Source organism: Myripristis murdjan, chromosome 8, assembly GCF_902150065.1.
Source record: "Myripristis murdjan chromosome 8, fMyrMur1.1, whole genome shotgun sequence".
Lineage (NCBI taxonomy): Eukaryota > Metazoa > Chordata > Actinopteri > Holocentriformes > Holocentridae > Myripristis > Myripristis murdjan.
This window is the reverse complement of record NC_043987.1, coordinates 5936874-5956551: the sequence shown is the minus strand read 5'-3', so window position 1 is coordinate 5956551 and position 19678 is coordinate 5936874. Positions and strand designations below refer to the sequence as shown.

Here is a 19678-nt window from a genome sequence, read left to right as displayed (position 1 = left end):
CACGGGACAGAGCCGTCTCCTTTAGAGACGTCCCGGGCCGCCCACCTGTCTCGAGCCTCCTTTGCAAAGTCACCTAGCAAACCTCATTATTGTGCCGCCTCTGTGTCACGAGTCAATAGAGACAATAGGAAGTCCATTGACCCTTGGCCCGGTGTTTACCAAAGCTGAAAAGTAACAAGACCCTCTCTGTGTCAATCCCAGAATCCTCGGAGGAAGACGACGACGACGACGACGACGAGGATAACGAGGACGAGTCGGAGTCGGAGGAGAGCGGCGAGGAGAGCGGCCTGGGCCTGCTGGCGAGGTTCGCCGCCAGCGCGCTCCCCGTCAACTCCGCCCCCTTGACCCTCCTCCACGACAGCAAGCGCCGCAGCCGGCAAAGCACCCTGGGTAAACCAAAAAAAAAAAAAAGACAACAGCACACAGTGTGATTACAGGGTGAAGAAGGAAATAGAAGCTGAGAAAGATCTTCATTTTGTGGTGTAGCTGGGAGGAAAACAACACTAAAGAATCGTTTTTTTTTGTTTTTTTTGGTTTTTTTGGATTGTGATTGGGCCCCAAACTGAGTGTAATTCTCAGGGTTTTTACGGTTGAGTGGGTTCACCGCCGGGTGCGTTCGTTCAGGATTATGCTATCGATTCGCGGTTAAATATTCATTCATTTCTAATTGTCACGTCAAGGTGCAGGTAATGATTCGCTCCTGAATAATTTATCATTTTCAAATGGATCGATAGTCTTATTCACAGCGTTATTGATTTCACGCAAGAATCCAGCACCTTACCTCGTTGTTTTGCTTCATGTTTATAGGAGTAGCCCTATTACCTCCATAGGTTCTGTGTGTGTGTGTGTGTGTGTGTGTGTGTGTGTGTGTGTGTGTGTGTGTGTGTGTGTGAACACCCTGTAACCCTCTCCTCTCCCTCCCGCAGGCTCATCAGAGTGCGAGTGGTCAGACTCGGGGTCTGACCTGCGCCTGAGGAAGTTCCCCTCGCTGCTCCATGGCAAGCGCTCCGCCCCGGAGCTCCCCCTGTTGCCCCCGGCAACCCGCCGCATCGACCAGGCCAGCCCCACCAAGCGAGACGAGGCCCAGCCGGTCAAGCGCAAGCCCCTGGCCAAGCCCGCCCGCCCCTCGCCCCGGTCGCCGCGGCGATTCAGCTTCGACCTGGGCGCCGGCGCCGGCTCGGGCTCGGGCTTCGGCGGCTTCAGCGAGGACGAGGGCTGGACCCGCCGCCGCAGCGAGAGGATCTTCCTCCACGACGCCACCGCCTCGGCCAACCAGGTCTCCCCGTCGACCTCCTCGGCCTCCGCCAGTCAGAGCTCTCCCTCCGCCTCGGCTGCTCCGCCCCTCGCCCCGAAGCCCGCCTCCAGACCCAAAAGCTCTCCGCCCAGCAGGGAGGGGAAAGACCTGGTGAAAGTACGTTAATAATTCATGGGGTTGTTATTCAAACCAGGGGCTCTGTTTTCTCCCCTCCTCTCATCCTGATCTGTTGGTGGCTCACCCGTCTCCTCCTCCTTCACACTCTGCCTCCCTCTTATCTTTTTGTCTCCCTTGACACCTATCTGTGTGTGTGTGTGTGTGTGTGTGTGTGTGTGTGTGTGTGTGTGCATACGATCATGCCTGTCAGAGTGCCAGCAGGGTTTCCCGGTACTTCAGTCACTGCGGCAGTCCCCTGCTGTCTGTGTCGTGTTGTTGACAAGAAAGGACAACTGCAGGCCGCCTGGCAGCATCCCACCCTCCCTCTGTGTGTGTGTGTGTGTGTGTGTGTGTGTGTGTGTGTGTGTGTGTGTGTGTGTGTGTGTGTGTGTGTGTGTGTGTGTGAGAGAGAGTGCGCGTGCATGTATGTATGCACAAATATGTAAATCTGTCTAGCCAAGCCAGGCTTCCTAAGTGTGTTTTAACTGTGTGTGTGTGTGTGTGTGTCTTCTGGCAGAAGAAGAAAATGAAAGACTCCCCTCTGCCTATGAGCCCGCCCACTCTGTCTAGTCCAATCACAGACGGCCCCGTGGCTTTAAGCCTCAGCCCGGCGCGCAAGAACCAGCCGAAAGCCAAGGCCAAGGCCAGAGAGGTCAGTGCAACGATGGATCAGTCGCAGAGTCATCAGCCAAAATGAAGCTAATTATCCTGGCAGGGATGAAAACCAAAATACAAACAAAGTGCAAACGTGTCAGTCAGGAAGATGAAACTGTACACACACACACACAAAAGCATCCACAGACATACTTAAGATGCCTCAAATGTTGACAACATGGGCGGTTCTAGGGGGTGGCAGGGGGTGGCAGCTGCCCCCCTAGAAAAATGCCTTGCCACCCTAGTTGCCACCCCAATTTCAGACAATTTATTTATTTATTTATTTTTTAATTGTGGCTGTTCGGAAACTCGCTGTTACGAGACTCAAATGTCCGAGTGCAAGTAAATGCAGCAAAAGATGACACTCCCACTATTTAAGGGGTTGATAAATAAATAAATAAATATTTCTAATGCCACCTTTTGGTTTTCTATTCAATGCTTTACTCATGTACCACAATAATAGAATGTTTTTGAGTTAAAATATCCTCATTTGGGGGTTTTCCAAGCAAAAACTGATATATGCACCGCAAAAACTCCAAATCTTACCAAGATTATTTGTCTTATTTCAAGTCAAAAATGTCTTATTTCTAGTCAAAATATCTCATTACACTTAAAATAAGACATGATCACCTCAGAAGTAACTTGTTTTTAGACAATTGTCTCTTGTTTCAAGTGAAAATTTGCTTGTTTCATTGGCAAAATTTGTTTCTTGTTTCTAGCTAATTTTCACTTATTTCAAGTGAATTTTCACTTTTTCCACTGGCAAATTTTGCCAATGAAACAAGCAAATTTTCACTTGTTTCAAGTGAATTTTCACTTGAAACAAGTGAAAATTGTCTAAAAACAAGTTACTTCTGTGGTGATCATGTCTTATTTTAAGTGTAATGAGATATTTTGACTAGAAATAAGACATTTTTGACTTGAAATAAGACAAATAATCTTGGTAAGATTTTGCGTTTTTGCAGTTTGTGATCGTTTGGTATTAAATCAGCATATATATTTCTGCCACCCCTTAAAGTCTCCATGCCACCCTCTTGCCACCCCATGAATATTTTTCTAGATCCGCCCCTGGTTGACAATAATGTGGTAGCTCAGGCCCGGGTGGTGTAATTACCGCTGATATTCTGTTAGTCTGTCAACGATCCCGGCAAATATGAATTCGCCATCGGTGATTGTCTCCTGGTCTCGTTGCGACCTGCCCGACTTCTGATTCCGCCGAGCAGCAAACGTAAACTCCAGCTCTGTGCGGTTTCCACCAATTTGCTCCATTCCGATCCGTCTGCCACCGCCGAACACTCGAGTGCGACATGATCTGTTTTGAAAACACGAAGCGGAGCCAAGGCGTACACACAGCTATTTGTGGTGGTGGCGGCAGGCCGGGCCGGGTAAGAGGCTCATGGCAAGAGAAAAGTTGTGGATTCAACTCCGTGAGTGCTGTTAATGTTATTGCTTCGCTTTGAAAAATGTATCCGTGGTGCGGCCCTGTTTGATAGCTGTGTGGGCAGCCACAAATCAATCTTAGGAAGCGGTTATGCAGCACGTGAGAAGGCATCAGGTGCAGCGGTGTCGTGCCAAAGTGAGACGCCTGCTCTTACAAAGCAGCGACTGAAATGAATAAACACGCATCTGGTTACTGATGAAGCCCTGTACCTTTTTTATGAAATAGTTGAGTTTTTGAGGGCAGATTAGTATGTTTTTGAAATGTTGACAAATAACACTAAATTCGAGGTTTCCCCTGAACAAATGTTTGAGACAAAGCCTTCGTGTGTGTGTGTGTTTGCCTGCAGCCCGCGAGGGGCGCGGTGAGCCGGCTCATGGAGAGCATGGCAGCAGACGAAGACTTTGAGCCCAACCAGGACAGCAGCTTCAGCGAAGACGAGCTCCTCCCACCGCGCAGCAACAGCCTATCAGAGCGCTCCTCTACGCCTGGTCAGTACACACACACACACTCACACGTTAGGTTTCAGGGGTACCAACTTTGAAAGGATGACAATAGGCATAAAATCCAAAGCCAAACTGTTCAATGCAAAACAGACATATACAGTACAGGCCAAAAGTTTGGACACACCTTCTCATTCAATGTGTTTTCTTTATTTTCATGACTATTTACATTGTAGATTCTAACTGAAGGAATCAAAACTATGAATGAACACATGTGGAGTTATGTACTTAACAAAAAAAGGTGAAATAACTGAAAACATGTTTTATATTCTAGTTTCTTCAAAATAGCCACCCTTTGCTCTGATTACTGCTTTGCACACTCTTGGCATTCTCTCCATGAGCTTCAAGAGGTAGTCACCTGAAATGGTTTTCCAACAGTCTTGAAGGAGTTCCCAGAGGTGTTTAGCACTTGTTGGCCCTTTTGCCTTCACTCTGCGGTCCAGCTCACCCCAAACCATCTGGATTGGGTTCAGGTCCGGTGACTGTGGAGGCCAGGTCATCTGCCGCAGCACTCCATCACTCTCCTTCTTGGTCAAATAGCCCTTACACAGCCTGGAGGTGTGTTTGGGCTCATTGTCCTGTTGAAAAATAAATGATGGTCCAACTAAACGCAAACCGGATGGGATGGCATGTCGCTGCAGGATGCTGTGGTAGTCATGCTGGTTCAGTGTGCCTTCAATTTTGAATAAATCCCCAACAGTGTCACCAGCAAAACACCCCCACACCATCACACCTCCTCCTCCATGCTTCACAGTGGGAACCAGGCATGTGGAATCCATCCGTTCACCTTTTCTGCGTCTCACAAAGACACGGCGGTTGGAACCAAAGATCTCAAATTTGGACTCATCAGACCAAAGCACAGATTTCCACTGGTCTAATGACCATTCCTTGTGTTTCTTGGCCCAAACAAATCTCTTCTGCTTGTTGCCTCTCCTTAGCAGTGGTTTCCTAGCAGCTATTTGACCATGAAGGCCTGATTCGTGCAGTCTCCTCTTAACAGTTGTTCTAGAGATGGGTCTGCTGCGAGAACTCTGTGTGGCATTTATCTGGTCTCTGATCTGAGCTGCTGTTAACTTGCGATTTCTGAGGCTGGTGACTCGGATGAACTTGTCCTCAGAAGCAGAGGTGACTCTTGGTCTTCCTTTCCTGGGTCGGTCCTCATGTGTGCCAGTTTCGTTGTAGCGCTTGATGGTTTTTGCGACTCCACTTGGGGACACATTTAAAGTTTTTGCAATTTTCCAGACTGACTGACCTTCATTTCTTAAAGTAATGATGGCCACTCGTTTTTCTTTAGTTAGCTGATTGGTTCTTGCCATAATATGAATTTTAACAGTTGTCCAATAGGGCTGTCGGCTGTGTAGTAACCTGACTTCTGCACAACACAACTGATGGTCCCAACCCCATTGATAAAGCAAGAAATTCCACTAATTAACCCTGATAAGGCACACCTGTGAAGTGAAAACCATTTCAGGTGACGACCTCTTGAAGCTCATCGAGAGAATGCCAAGCGTGTGCAAAGCAGTAATCAGAGCAAAGGGTGGCTATTTTGAAGAAACTAGAATATAAAATATGTTTTCAGTTATTTCACCTTTTTTTGTTAAGTACATAACTCCACGTGTTCATTCATAGTTTTGATGCCTTCAGTGAGAATCTACAATGTAAATAGTCATGAAAATAAAGTGAATAATGAAAATAAAGAAAACGCATTGAATGAGAAGGTGTGTCCAAACTTTTGGCCTGTACTGTATGTACAGTTTTCACATACACAACCTTTTTACAGTGTTTACAGGCTTTTCTTCATTCTCAAATTCCTGTTTAAGTACAACACCAGCCATCATCCAAGAAACCGATTCCACCGGTTAGAGATGCCATTGTTACCATGGAGATGTTAGCCGTGGCAAAGTTGTGCAGTCAGTTCCAGGGTTGATGGCTCAACCAGCCGCATGCAAACCTGCCGGCAAACAGAAACAGGCCTATATGAGCGCGGGAACTCTGAAAAACTGAAAGCGGATCGATGCAAAACAAAAAAAATTTGGGTCCTTTAAATCAGAAATCACTATAACCATCATGTTTTTTTTTTGTCCTCTTTTTATTATACTCTTTATATTATTTATTTCTTTATTTGTGAATCAGTTGTTATAATGTCACTGTTCATATAGTAGCTGATTGGATTGAATCAAACCCCAGAAACCCCCAAACTCCTTGATAGTGTTGCTCATGAGTTCCCACAGGAAATGTGATGTATGTGGAGCAGCAGCTGGGCCTCAGCTGCACAGCCTCTGCTCATATATCGCGCATTCACTTTGATTTAAAGAATTGCTTTACATATTGATTCGCATTTCACACTCGGCAGCTGCAGTGGCGTGCGTGACTGGCGACAGCTGATGCTGATATGCGTGCTCATTGGTGTCTTGCTTGTGTTGCTCTGTCAGCTCCGGTGCAGTGTGTGTTGGACAAGGATTCTCTGGTGGACGGGCTCCGAGTGCTGATCCCCATGGACGACCAGCTGCTGTACGCCGGGCATGTGAACACGGTGCACTCCCCTGACATGTGAGTGCACGCATGCTCTCACACACCTACGCACACGCACACACACACATAAAAAATGAGGGCTGCTAATTTCCTCCAGCCGTAAGAGGAAGTACTGCTATGCAACATCTCCTCTTCCGCTTGTAATCCAGGTATAAACCACAGTGACCTTTTTACAGCGCGCTCAGCTGCAGCCTGCACTGCTACACTTCTCATCTGCACGGCGCAAAAACAGAACCAAAAAAGAGTTTTGAAAGACTAGATACCCCGGGTTTCATACATGCAGATTCACCACCTCTACACACACACACACACACCATGCATGACTTCACACATGGGAAGCATGAGAACAAGCTGCAGCTGAGAGTCTTGACTCATCCAAAACCACCAAGCATTACATTTAGATTTAATCTTGGCCATTTAGCACAGGCTCATGTTCAGAGTAACTTAAATAAGGGCATTAAAAGCATTCATGAATTATTAAGGCTCTGACTTTATTCTCTTCTCAAGGGCTGTTGTTATTTCACATTTTATTTGCATCCTTTTTTACGCGTCCTTATGGTTAAACGAATGGATCCAGTTTGCCAGTCATTTGTACTTAATGGGTGAAATAATATACTCAGAATTTTAACATGCGACTGCATTTTAAAAAATACTCTGACACTTATGGTGCACATGTTGCATTCTCTTCACTTTACAAAGCCGTGAAATGAAATGATCAATGATGAAATGATGAATGTTTGTCCTACATCTGATGTATCTTGGCGCTTTTGAAGTGGAAGTTACTAAAGGGCCATTCCATGTCATTTCACCAAATTTTCAGGACATCCCATGCACTTGGGTCTCAAAAAATTCTGAAAAATTCACCAGTTGTTCCTTATGTATCCAATAGGCACACTGTAAAATTTTAGTTTGCTCAGATGGATACGTTTTGAGATACAGCCAATTTAGTGAGGGGAGTATGTGTCGATTTTGGTGCGATTTTGGCGTGTCCTTATTTTTCCTCCAACCAAAACAAAGAAACCCAACAGATTCCCTCCTGAGCGTGCTCTTGGCGACAGTGGCGAGGTAAAACTCCCCTTTAACGGGAAGAACCCTCAGGTATACCCAGACTCAGGGCAGGCTGTCATCTACCTCAACCGGTTGGGTTTACTGCACTTTACTGTGCAGTAAAGTGCCCATTCTGTGCCCATTCTTCATCTTTCAAACTTTACAAATTGAGACCATTTTGGTGTGATTATCTTCAAAATTGAAAAAATGAAGACTGGGCACAGAATGGGCACGTTACTGCAAAGTACTGTGTGACATTTTACAATTTTTCAATTTTGAAGATAATCACACCAAAATGGTTTCAATTTGTAAAGTAGTACATTTTCTGTGTATTTTATGTATGGTGAAATTCAGAATGGGTACTTTACTGTGGAAATTTGGAAGCAAAAACCCAAACTGTATGAATGTGCAGCTTAAGAGATTTGGTAAAAAAGTTCATGAAAATGTTGATGTTTTGACAAATAAATGCATTTCCAGTGCAATGGTCATTGTATTTTAGGTTAATAATGAACAAATAACAAACAATAAATGAATATAAGACACAAACGCAAGCTACAATGGTCTAATATTGAGGAATTTCAATATTCGCGAGTGGTGAAATAGCCCCATGTTTGCGATAACAAAAAAAAAAAAAAATGAAGAACTTGCATAAAGAAATAATGTTTTATATCCCAAGAAAGAGCAAGCTTTGAACTTTAAATTAAATCAAAAATCAGATTTTTTAAGACATTCCCACATGCAGTTATGGGCCAGTGAAAATGTGACATGAAAACTTTTTTTGGGATTTGGAGAAGCTGCCATCCAGAAACCGATGCATATATCTGACTAATCATTACTTCTTTGAACAGTCCATGTATGTATCTCAAATCTCTGAAAAAATCAAGAAGCTGGGGCAAAAACAAAGTTGTTTTCTGAAGGCCCAAACATGGTCGACCACAAAACCCATGTAATTTTTTTTCCATTTTTGAGGGGCTGGCATGCCTACCAGTTATGATGTATGACAGATGTTTTTGTATATTCTGAGAGAGTAGGTGGAGGTGTATTACCATACCAAATGTCAGTTTCCTATGTGGTGTAGTTCCTGAGATATTGACACCTGAAAATGGAGGAAAAATAAGGACACGCCAAAATCGCACCAAAATCGACACATACTCCCCTCACTAAAATGGCCGTATCTCAAAAAGTATCCATCCGAGCAAACAAACTTATGGATACATAAGGAACAACTGGTGAATTTTTCAGATTTTTTTGAGACCCAAGTGCGTGGGCCATTTGGTGAAATGACATGGAATGACCCTAAAGCACATTGAACAGCAACCCAGCCTCCATGTTATACAAACCCTATACAAATAGACATATATCTGACACCTCAAGAGCCAAACTTTAGAATAAGAGCCTCTATTTGTTTTTTGTTTTGTTTTTTTACCGTGGTAAGATCATGTAGCTGGCACCACTCAGACTGTGCAGGTGTCCTTTTCTTCTAGATAACACTGACCTGCTAGTCCTAAAGACAATAATTTATTTCTGGCTCTGACATGCAACCTTTTATTAAAATGTTTGCACTACAATATTGCTGTCATTTCAGTGACTGTGTCATCTCTGACCAACAGCAGCATTATAGTCACCTGATATCATCACAGTCATGAATATTCAACGCTGCCCAAATTGTGTTTTCACTTCAAACTTTGAGTTTCTTGGGTCTCATCCTGCAGATTGAATAAACTGTCAAACTGCCACTCTCTTTTTCTGAGTTTCCTCAGCACTACATAATTATTCAATCAATCAATCAATCAAACAGTCTTGAATTACAATGCAATGCTACAATGCAATATGCTTTACAGTAAAACAAAATACAACGTTAAAGAGAGAAAAAAGACAATAAAACACAAGTGTGGTAGCAGCCTCTGTACCTGTAAGACTGATTGTGTTTCAGCACCTGAACGACCTTGTATGACAATGCGGCTTACCGTTTGTGATTGAACCCACACAAAATTTAAAACACAGCTGGGCTGTTGCTGTGATTTCAGTTGAAAATCACTGCCAAGGGAATAAAGTCGACTGGAAGTAGCATAGCAGTAATCTGAGAATTAAGATTTAATGCTGCTTCCTGCAGGGGACAAATGTGAGAAGCACGCGGAACAGGAAACCAATATAAAGTGACATTCTTTGGCTATACCTGTTCGACGGCATGTTTAAAAGCACTGGCCTTTGCCCTCTGACCCCAGACTATTGACCCCTGACCTCCAAATGTGGTTCCACCCTTTAGATACAGTGTGGTGGTGGAGGGGGAGCGAGGGAACCGGCCGCACATCTACTGCCTGGAACAGCTGCTGCAGGAGGCTGTGAGTAAACAGGATGGCTTATTGTGCATGCAATTCTTTGTGTGTGTGTGTGTGTGTGTGTGTGTGCGTGCATGTGCTCACATATTGAGACTGCATTTATGGAAAATGAAACGCTCTACATTTCTCTGCCTCTGTCTTCGATGGTAGATGAGATGTGAGTCATTTTGACTATTTGGAAAAGCAAAATTGTTTGTGTGTGGGTGCATTTGGCAGTCAGTATATCTGTGTAATAATGCATAAGGATTCGTGTGTGTGTGTGTGTGTGTGTGTGTGTGTGTGTGTGTGTGAACGAGAGCGACTCTACAATATTATGTTGACATTTGAGAGTTATTTATTCTGTATGTGCAGATCATCGATGTGAAGCCTCCGTCGGTACGCTATCTCCCTGAGGGCAGCCGCATCGCTGCCTACTGGAGCCAACAGTACCGCTGCCTCTACCCCGGCACTGTTGTTAACGGTACAGCAACAACAACAACAACAACAACAACACATACACACTTACATACAAGGAAACACACAGCACCCATATCAATGATATGATTTATTATCCACTTACATGGAGGATCTTATTGTGGCCGGCAGCATAAACAAACATAAAAGATCTTAGCAGACCTCCTCCTCCAATATGTAGTGAAGCATAGGCTATTACTTTGAAGAGCAGGGTGGTTATGGGAAGGAAACTGGCCTGGGTTCAGCTGTTATTGAATACGAGTGGCTATATGAAAGCATTGTGCACTCAGGGAAGTCCATATTGTAAATTTTTGACATCTAAAAGGAAAGAAAAAAAGATTTAACCCTACTTTCCTCCATTCACATACATAAAAATACTCATTTCTATTTGGGTTTTGTCTGTTTCTTCCCCACAGGAAGCTCAGACATTGACGAGAACGATGACCTCATCACGGTCGAGTTTGATGATGGAGACACAGGACGCATCCCCCTGTCCCACATCAGACTGCTGCCGCCGGACTACAAGATCCACTGTGAGCACACACACACACACACACACACACAAACACAAACACAGTCGCTAGATGTTATTATAAAAGCTGCGCTTCAATCATACACCTTCACATAGGCCGTTTCTTGTTGCCATAGTTTCATTTCAGCGCATCTCATCTCTGTTCTCTGCTGAAAGAGACACAGACACAGACTGCAGTAGACAGTACATTAAGTCAAGGAAACACTAAACACCTTTCCTCCCCATCTCTACCTGAGGTTTTGACCTTGGTATATTTGCCCAATGTGTGTGCAAGCCGTCTCTGTTCATGCCTATTTGCATTTTAATTCATGCATGTGTGTGTGTTGATGGTTTATGCCGAGGTGTTTTCCCAGGCGAGTCTTGTTAACGTGCAGCTGACGCAGTAGATTTATGTTCATTTCAATTCTGCCTATACAGTTAAGGACTGAGTGAGTGAGGAGAAGCCTGAGCCACTTGCCATTTTTTATGTTGCTGTGAGGTTTTTACAGCTCAGTTTCCCCTCAGTGTGACTAAACGAGTGGAATTTTCATGCGAGGGTAGCTCAGCTTCAAACCGTACAGAAAGCCTGATGCACAGCCCCGTCCTCTGCTTCCAGGTGCTGAGCCCTCCCCTGCGCTGCTGGTGGCCAGCTGCTCCAGGAGGCGAGTCCGCAAATGCAGCAAAGAGGGCAAAGAGGCGGGACAAAAGCCAGAGGAGACCGTACCTAAAATCAAGGGAAAACCTGGTCGCAAACCTAAACCCAAACCTGGTGAGCCTGTCAGATTTCCCTCCGTGATTGATTGATTAATCAAATGAATGAGTCAGTGAATGATTGATTCTTTGACTGATGGAATACCTGATTGGTCAAAATGTACATTTGCCATTTCATGGATGTAGTTCGGTCCAGCGAGATCGGGTTTAAAGGGCTTAAATGATTCCTTGCCTTTAAAACAAAGGCGTGACCACATTTAATTAAGCTTAGTAGTGCCACTATTACACTTAGTAATTGTCATTACAAAATGTGCTAATGCTAATATTCATTCCCCAAGACGTCTAATTCTACTTTTGTCAAATTGGAAGCGCACAGGGAGAAAGAGTGAGTTCCCCAAAAGTCATAAGCCAGAAGTGTCAAATATATTAGAATTATTAAAGAAAGAAAAGGTAATGCCTCCCACGGGACGTAAAAATAATGGAGGGGGTGCTTGAAATACAACTAAGTGCAATGTGCATTAAGTACCCCCATCATTTCTGCCTTTGAGATATTCTAGCTTTCTTCCTTTGAGTAATTCCTTGGGACTAGTAAAAGACGTTTCCTCACACGCTGGAGCCAAATGTGTCTTCGTAACGTCATAAAGAAACGATGGATTTGACATTTTTGGCTCAGTGCTCCTTGTGCAAGTGAGATGTGTTTTCTCTGGACCCTGCTGATTCATTTAAGACAATTGGTATTCAAACGTCATGTGTACCGAATATCGGAATTAATACCAATGATTGTCGAACGGCAAAGAATCAAGACTGTGGCATAAAGTTGGATATTGTATCGCTTTCCTTATTTTAACATGTCCATCACAGAGGCTATTGAAGAGTCAGTATCAAAAAAAATTATAGTGTGTTATTTTGCCTCGCATTCATCTTTTGATGACAACAACATGAAAATGTAGGTAAGTCGTCGTCTGTTCTGACACAACTGCACCAACAAAAATAGCTCGACGGTCTTTCATCAGAAACATCTCATATTTGACTGTCTCTCGGTATCAGTTTGATGTATTTGTCTAAACAGCTCCATTGTTGCTCTACAGTGCTCAGGCAGTTTGTGATTTTAGCTGTAAAATGCGGCATGTTGCATGTCTGATTTGCTGACGCTGGCCTTGTTTCTACTGGGTAAGCAATTCTCAAATGCGAGGGTTTTATTTCAGAATTGTTTCCTTGCTGATTTGTCTACCATTCAGTGTGTGAGGCTGTAGACCACAAAAATTCTGAAGCCGCACAATGAAAACTTAAGCATATCCAGCGTAAACCCAGTTTTAGTGTGTCTTGGCCAAGGATGAAACAAATGACATACATGCTGATTGAGTCAAAAGAAAACCTTTGACTGTCTCTTGCTTTCTTTCCAGAGACCTCAGTGAACCCAGATGTCCGGGAGAAAGCTGATCCACCGACCTCCTCCACCCAGCCGGCGGAGAGAGCCCAGCCTCCAGCCAAGCCTGCCCAGGACAGGGTCTCTTCTGCCCAGAAAGCAGCTCAGGAAAGGCCCCTGCCTGCGTCCAGGCCGACCTCGGGGAACCAGACAAAGCCGGGTCGAAAGAGCTCCACCAGCAGCACCACGACCAGCAGCAGCCAGGCTCTTGCACCCGGCCAGGCACCCAGGAAGGCCAGTTCAGCCCAACCTTCCCCTGCTAAACCGGCCCGATCTCTGCCTCCGTCCCTCTACCCCTCCACCTACGGAAAGGTGCTGACTGTGGATCTGTACAGCGAGCCAAATCTCAGTTCTTACAACAGCCAGCGCAGAGAAAGGGAAAATAACAGCGCGAGTCTCAACAGCACTGTCAGTCCCAGCGCCAGCAGACAGTTGTCTAGATCCAACATCGGAGCATCATCCGCTGCACCTAAATCCAACGCTACCTCCGCCCCGAGACCCGCCTCCACTTCCACCCCAAAAAACAAACCGACTTCAGATCGCCACAGCGGTTCCAGGTCGAGCCTCAGCTCTGGCCTCATACCGAGTCCGATATCCCGGCTGTCCAGTTCGTCAACCAGCAAACCCAGCACATCCTTGACCCCCAGACCTTCATCGTCTTCGTTATCATCATCGTCTACCCCTCGACCCAAACTCAAGATGCCGTCCGATCAGCTGTCCTCCGCTTCAAGACCTAGACCCGGTGCAGGACCCACCCCTATCTCAAGACCTAAGCCCAGACCTGGGCAGAGTGATGTGGGTTCAAGTGTGAGGCGGAAGCCCCTGTCTGCGGAGCCTCTTGTGAAGCTGGACCACGAGGGCGTCACCTCCCCCAAGACCAAGAAGACAAAGGCGCTGATGCTGTTGGAGGGGCGGGGCATTCGACGGGATCACACACCCATCACCACGACGACCACGGCCAGTCAAAAGCCACTGAAGGCCAAGGTGAGAACGCCGGAGAGCGAGGCCGTCCCACCGGAGAAGGACTCCGCCTACAAGCCACTGATGCTGGGTAAGGACAAGGCGGACGGCCGAGGGCCCGGTGGTAGAGGACAGGAGAGGGACAAAAGAGAGGAGAAAGGGAAAAAAGAGGAAAGAAAGGAGCTGGAGAAAAGAGAGGAGAGAAAGGTGAAAGAGGAGTCTCAGAGTAGCAGCAGCTCCGAGTCAGAGGAAGAAGGGGAGAAAGGGAAGTTGAAGAAGAAGAAATGCACCTCCAGCTGCTCTTCCTCTTCATCATCCTCCTCTGGTTCCTCGTCATCTTCCTCGTCGTCATCCTCCTCCTCCTCCTCTTCATCCACTGATGATTCCTCCTGCAGCTCGGATGAGGAGAGGACCCCCACTCCCCCGCCGGCCCCTGTCACCCCACCTCCCGCACAGGACAAACAGAAAGAACTGAAGAAAGAAGAGGAAGAGGAGGTGAAGAAGGAGGCAGAGGTAAAGGTAAAGGTAGAGGAGGAAGAGCCACCTCCTCCCTCTCCCTCTCCTTCTCCTTCCCCTCCAGCCTCACCCGCCCCGACTCCTCCTCCTCCCACTAAACCTGCCAAACCAGCCACTGGAAAGGGCTCCGGGCAAAGGGGTCGTCCTCCGAAGCCGAAGCCCAGCGGAGGTGAGGGGAAGGTGGGGAGGCCCAAGCGGAGGGAGGGGGTTCACCTGCCCACAACCAAGGAGCTGGCCAAGCGCCAGAGGCTGCCCAGTGTGGAGAACAGACCCAAAATCTCAGCCTTCCTTCCAGCCAGGCAACTCTGGAAGTGGTTTGGGAAACCCACACAGGTGAGAGACAACAACACAAACAAGAGAAAAATATTGCAGATTTGAATACACACACATTGTCTGACATTTATTAAAGGTGTTACATGTAGTATCTTAAAATCAGGGAATCATCCAAAGGTAATAAAAAACAATTTCTTATGATAGAAACGCACTTGTACCCTTACCCCTTTTAGTCTCCACACTGAATTTTGCAGAAGGAGATATTGCTTTACCGCACAAAACAGGAAGATGACACTATTCTCTGAGCACAAAGAAAAAACTTTGAGAGTAATGAGTGAAAGTCAGTTGGAAAAATATTTCCAGCATGTTTATCCTCTTCAGTAAAGTGTCATTTCAACACTGGTCTCATTTGTGTGCAGTAATTCTACCAAGGTATTAGAGTCAGTTTGACATGATACATTCATGTTTAAGCATCTTTAAATAAATAAAGTAATCAATGACAAAAACAGCGATGCAGATGACAGGCCGACTGCGTTTCATCTGAGCGGCTGCTCCGTCAAACGCTGTTTAGTCACCGCACGTTCAGTTTTCGGCACCACTGCATCAGATGCTGCACCAAGGCGAGCGCGGCGCTATATTGCAGTATAGTATTTGTCTGAACATCCCGTCCTCTGGCCTCCCCCCCCCCAGAGACGCGGCATGAAGGGCAAGGCCAAGAAGCTCTTCTACAAGGCCATCGTGCGCGGCCGCGAGATGATCCGCATCGGTGACTGCGCCGTGTTCCTGTCCGCCGGCCGGCCCAACTTGCCTTTCATCGGCCGCATCCAGAGCATGTGGGAGTCCTGGGGCAGCAACATGGTGGTGCGAGTCAACTGGTTCTACCACCCGGAGGAGACCAACCCCGGCAAGAAGCTCACAGACAAGAAGGTAGAGGTGCTTCAGCTTGACTTTAGACTTTACACTTTTTCATCTTAGAAATCTGACTCGTCTGATGCAAAAAAAAAACATTGCATCAGAAAGCTGTGGAATGTGTCGCCTTAGAGAGAGCACTGGCTTGAAACATCATGCCAGCTGTACATAAGCCAACGATAGGTGTTGCACAGCTTTTTAACACAATTTTTTTTGTGATTTTTAAGCTTGAATACATTTTCTTAGGTCTTGAATTACAAGTGGTTTCCCTTCACTCGTTATTTTGTTTCATACTTTACTCAGTCCGGGAGCCCCATGTTGCTTTGCGCGATTCACTTGAAGGTTTTTGTTCTAAATGCAAGACTTCTGTCCTCCTAGAACTGGGATCAGATGTGCGGTCAGTCCTTACCTGCAGCCCTGCACTCCTCCATCCAGAGAAAAGACTTCATGGAGGTGAGAAAAGAGGAAATATTACACCGGTTGTTCATGCAACACGGATACACTCATAATATATGCAGTGTTCTGTAATCAAACCCTGTGTCTCCTTGGCAGCGCGCCCTGTACCAGTCGTCCCACAGCGACGAGAACGACGTGCAGACGGTCAGCCACAAGTGCCTGGTGGTGAGCGTGGAGGAGTACGAGCAGATGACGCACACTCGCCGCTACGCCGACAGCGAGGACCTCTACTACCTGGCCGGCACCTACGAGCCCACCACCGGCATGATCTTCAACACCGACGGAGTCCCCGTCATCTGCTGAGCACGACGCCGCGGGGCCGCCGGAGCCCCCGTCGCGACCCGATTGTGACCTCACAACGAGAAAAAAGAGCGAGCCACGGTCTTCAGAAAGGACGAGTCTAATCACTGACCTTCATTCAGGATGGGACTTTTCACAGCCCTGACTCAACGAAACTCACTCCTCGGATGATATGAACTGTCACGAACAGCTTCGACTACAAAGACGGGAGACACTACGGACAGTATTACAAGGAACAAGTCTCCTGAAACTTGTGCGCACACACACACACACACATACACACATACGCAAACATCGTTCAGTACCTACTGACAAGTGTTCATGGGAAAGGTGGAAGGGTTTAGATTCGGAATCGAAACACTTCTGAGCACTTCAGTCTCCTTTTACGTGTAAATACCACACATAAAAACACACACACACACACACAAACAGACGCTTGTAAATACTCACTCCCGTATAACACACACACACACACACACACAGATATATAGACGAAAATACGAGTGTTTTATTTTCATGTAATAGATTTATGTGAGAGTACTTTTTTCTAAAGAGGTAAACAGACAAGAAGCTTTAATGAACTGTGAATGATCCGACAGGAGAGAGGGAGTGTCTGTCCGTCCGTCTGCCCCGCCCACCCCCCAACCCCCAACCCCCTCCCCGGCAGGACAGACAGACACGCCACGGTGGTGTGACGTTGTGATTATGATGTTGCCGTGGTGATGTTACAGTCATGTTACAGTCCTTATAGATGTATCTACAGAACAGCAGGAGCAACAGACGCAAAGAGAAATAAGTGGGAGAGAGACGCAGAGACGCACAGATAAGAGAGAGAGAGGGAGAGAGAGAATATCCTTCCATTGCTATCCAACAGAGAGCACTTACACACTTAAAACTACCCTCCCTTAATTTAACCCCCCCCCCCCCCTCAATTCCCCCGTGACAATCCTAGCGCAGGCGGTCGGCCTGCCTTCTCGCTACTAAAACTTTGGACTCCCTGAAAGACTCAGGCTAAAGAGAGAGGAAGGAATCTTGTACTATTCTAATAGCACTTCCTGTTTTCATCTTTGAGTTCCGTAGCTTTAAGGGAAAATCCACTCTGAAACACTTACTGCATCTCTGGCATCAGTTTGTTTTCTTGTTTTTTTGTTTCTAACGTGATGTCACGTTGAGATATTAACAGCAAAAGACCGACAGGTTTGAGACGGATTTGGGTGTCAGTCCCCTCAGAATCAAACAGCAAAAGCTTATTTCCGACCCATTTTGCACCGTTTTTGAACAATCAAACACAAGTGTAATTAAATATAAGTACAAGCGGGTGATGCAGGTTGAGGGGGGAAAACACCTAAAGTGTAACGCTTCATCGGAGCAGCGCAGATCGATGATGCATCGCTTCTACAAGCACGTCAGGGTGGATTTTTCCTTCATAGGTTTTATTCGATGTTGCAGACATTGCAGTCGTGTCAAGATGCACCGAGGCTGGAGCGCCCGGCGTGCCAGCACCGATTCGATTCGCAAAGTGTAACTGTAACAATCATCTGAAAACAGGGTCCGGCTGTGTGTCCAACACCCAGCCGCTGGTTTGGAGATGTGGCTGCACAAACTGCAATGTGGGCAACCTGGAGCACATCCGTGTTCTGTGTGCTTTGTCTTTTTTTTATGTTTTTTGTTTTTTTGTCGTTTTGTTTGGTTTCCCTGCTGTCTCATGGGTGTGCATCGTACCCGTTTGAGCGCGCCTCGCCCTCCAAAGCGAGCAATCGGTGGTCTGTTTTGACGTGAGCGCACTTTGAAAGCGGCGGTGGCCGGGCCGCACCGCAGAGGACCTCGGGCTGGGAGGCTTGTTTGTCTTCCTGCAGCGCTTTGCCAACCCCTCCCGCCTCTCTCGCTGCCTCTCCTCTGCACCCCCCCTGCACGCCAGTGATGCCCTTTGCCCTTACACACACACACAAACACGCACACACACACATACACACACACACAAGATGTAACTACTATATCCCTTTTACACATTTGTATGTGTTGATTTGACTTTTGTAGCTGCTTGTTGATATATTTTTTTTTTTCGATGTGCCTAATTTGACCGTTCTGAGGGGGGAGACTGTTGAATGTTGTGCTCAGGGTTGTGAGCTCTTGGGCGGCCTTACTCTCCCAGGCCTTATCACCACGATTTGCCAAATCTGTCTTAGGTCCCGCTCCCCTGACGCCATCCCCGGCTCCGCTAGGCGCCGAGAGGTATTTTTGCCCTGTCCGGTGACAGCTGTCTTCATCAACTCTCCATTCCTGAGCTCTTCAACCCACTTAGACTTACACTATTGTGTATAGAGTGCGTTTGATCAGATATATCAGTATCTATATATCGAGATATATATATATAGATATGTATCTGGAATTATCGTGTTTTATTTTCTTGTATGTCTCTTACCACATTGCCCTGTCTCTGTGTGCTGCAGAGATTGAAGATTGTCTTGTTGATATTCAATAGGTTTAATATTTTCTACTCTCTTGAGATCGTTTGGTCTTGTCTGGAAATATCCGATTATATTAGTTTGTATTGTATTTCTGTTCACTCTGAGATTGCTGTGTGACGTCCGGAGGAGAATCCGAGATATGTGAGCATTTGGGCGACTTTTTCCCCCGATAGATGGCGGTTTTAAAGTGTCAGTTGTTGTAGTAGCAGTTTACTATCAATACATATTAAAAAAATAATAATAATAATAATCCAGACATGAGAGGCACCCGTTAAAGGACCGTTTGGTCGTGTGCTGCTAGTCTGAGTATTTGAGCCCCTGTAAAGTGGTCGGACAAGGTACAGTGTGACTACACCTTCTGTTTTCTGAGATTGGGGTGTCGGGCATCGGCCTGAACGATCGAGCCATGCCTGAAAAATCTGATCTTATCTGTTAAAGCCCCCCCGCCCCGCCAGGCCCCGCCCCGCCCCGCCCCGAGGTGTTCCTTAAGCTGCTGCTCGCACGTCGGCTCCCCGACCGGAGTAGATCCCTGCCCTGCGGCTCCCACGTCTGCAGACCGTCTCACGTTGACAATCAGTGCACGATCGGCTCAAGGCGTGGGAGGGACAGGACGTCCCGGGTGGATCTCCGGCTGGGATCTCGGGTCTCGGAGCGGAACGGGACACACAGGGGCGTGTTTCGGTGTTTGCAGAGTGAACAAGTTAAAGTGCCCGTTATGAATGTTTGTTTACCCCCGGAGCTGCTCAAGCACTTTTTTCTCTCCGTGTGTGT

At 46.5% G+C, this 19678-nt stretch overlaps 1 protein-coding gene across 4 annotated transcripts in view; it reads left to right on the top strand.

Moving 5' to 3' along the window:
• Positions 1–17069, top strand: part of tnrc18 (trinucleotide repeat containing 18) — a 58750-nt gene extending 41681 nt beyond the window's left edge. For all 4 annotated transcript variants that reach the window (XM_030057315.1, XM_030057316.1, XM_030057318.1 and 1 more), the window contains exons 18-30: positions 202–390; positions 927–1411; positions 1929–2063; positions 3853–3994; positions 6439–6556; positions 9852–9927; positions 10276–10384; positions 10794–10910; positions 11505–11657; positions 13003–14834; positions 15465–15701; positions 16062–16136; positions 16236–17069. In XM_030057315.1, coding sequence (XP_029913175.1) covers positions 202–390; positions 927–1411; positions 1929–2063; positions 3853–3994; positions 6439–6556; positions 9852–9927; positions 10276–10384; positions 10794–10910; positions 11505–11657; positions 13003–14834; positions 15465–15701; positions 16062–16136; positions 16236–16442 — 3875 coding nt within the window. In that variant the 3' untranslated portion in view covers positions 16443–17069. The remainder of the gene's footprint in view (positions 1–201; positions 391–926; positions 1412–1928; positions 2064–3852; positions 3995–6438; positions 6557–9851; positions 9928–10275; positions 10385–10793; positions 10911–11504; positions 11658–13002; positions 14835–15464; positions 15702–16061; positions 16137–16235) is intronic.
• Positions 17070–19678: the final 2609 nt, after the last annotated feature.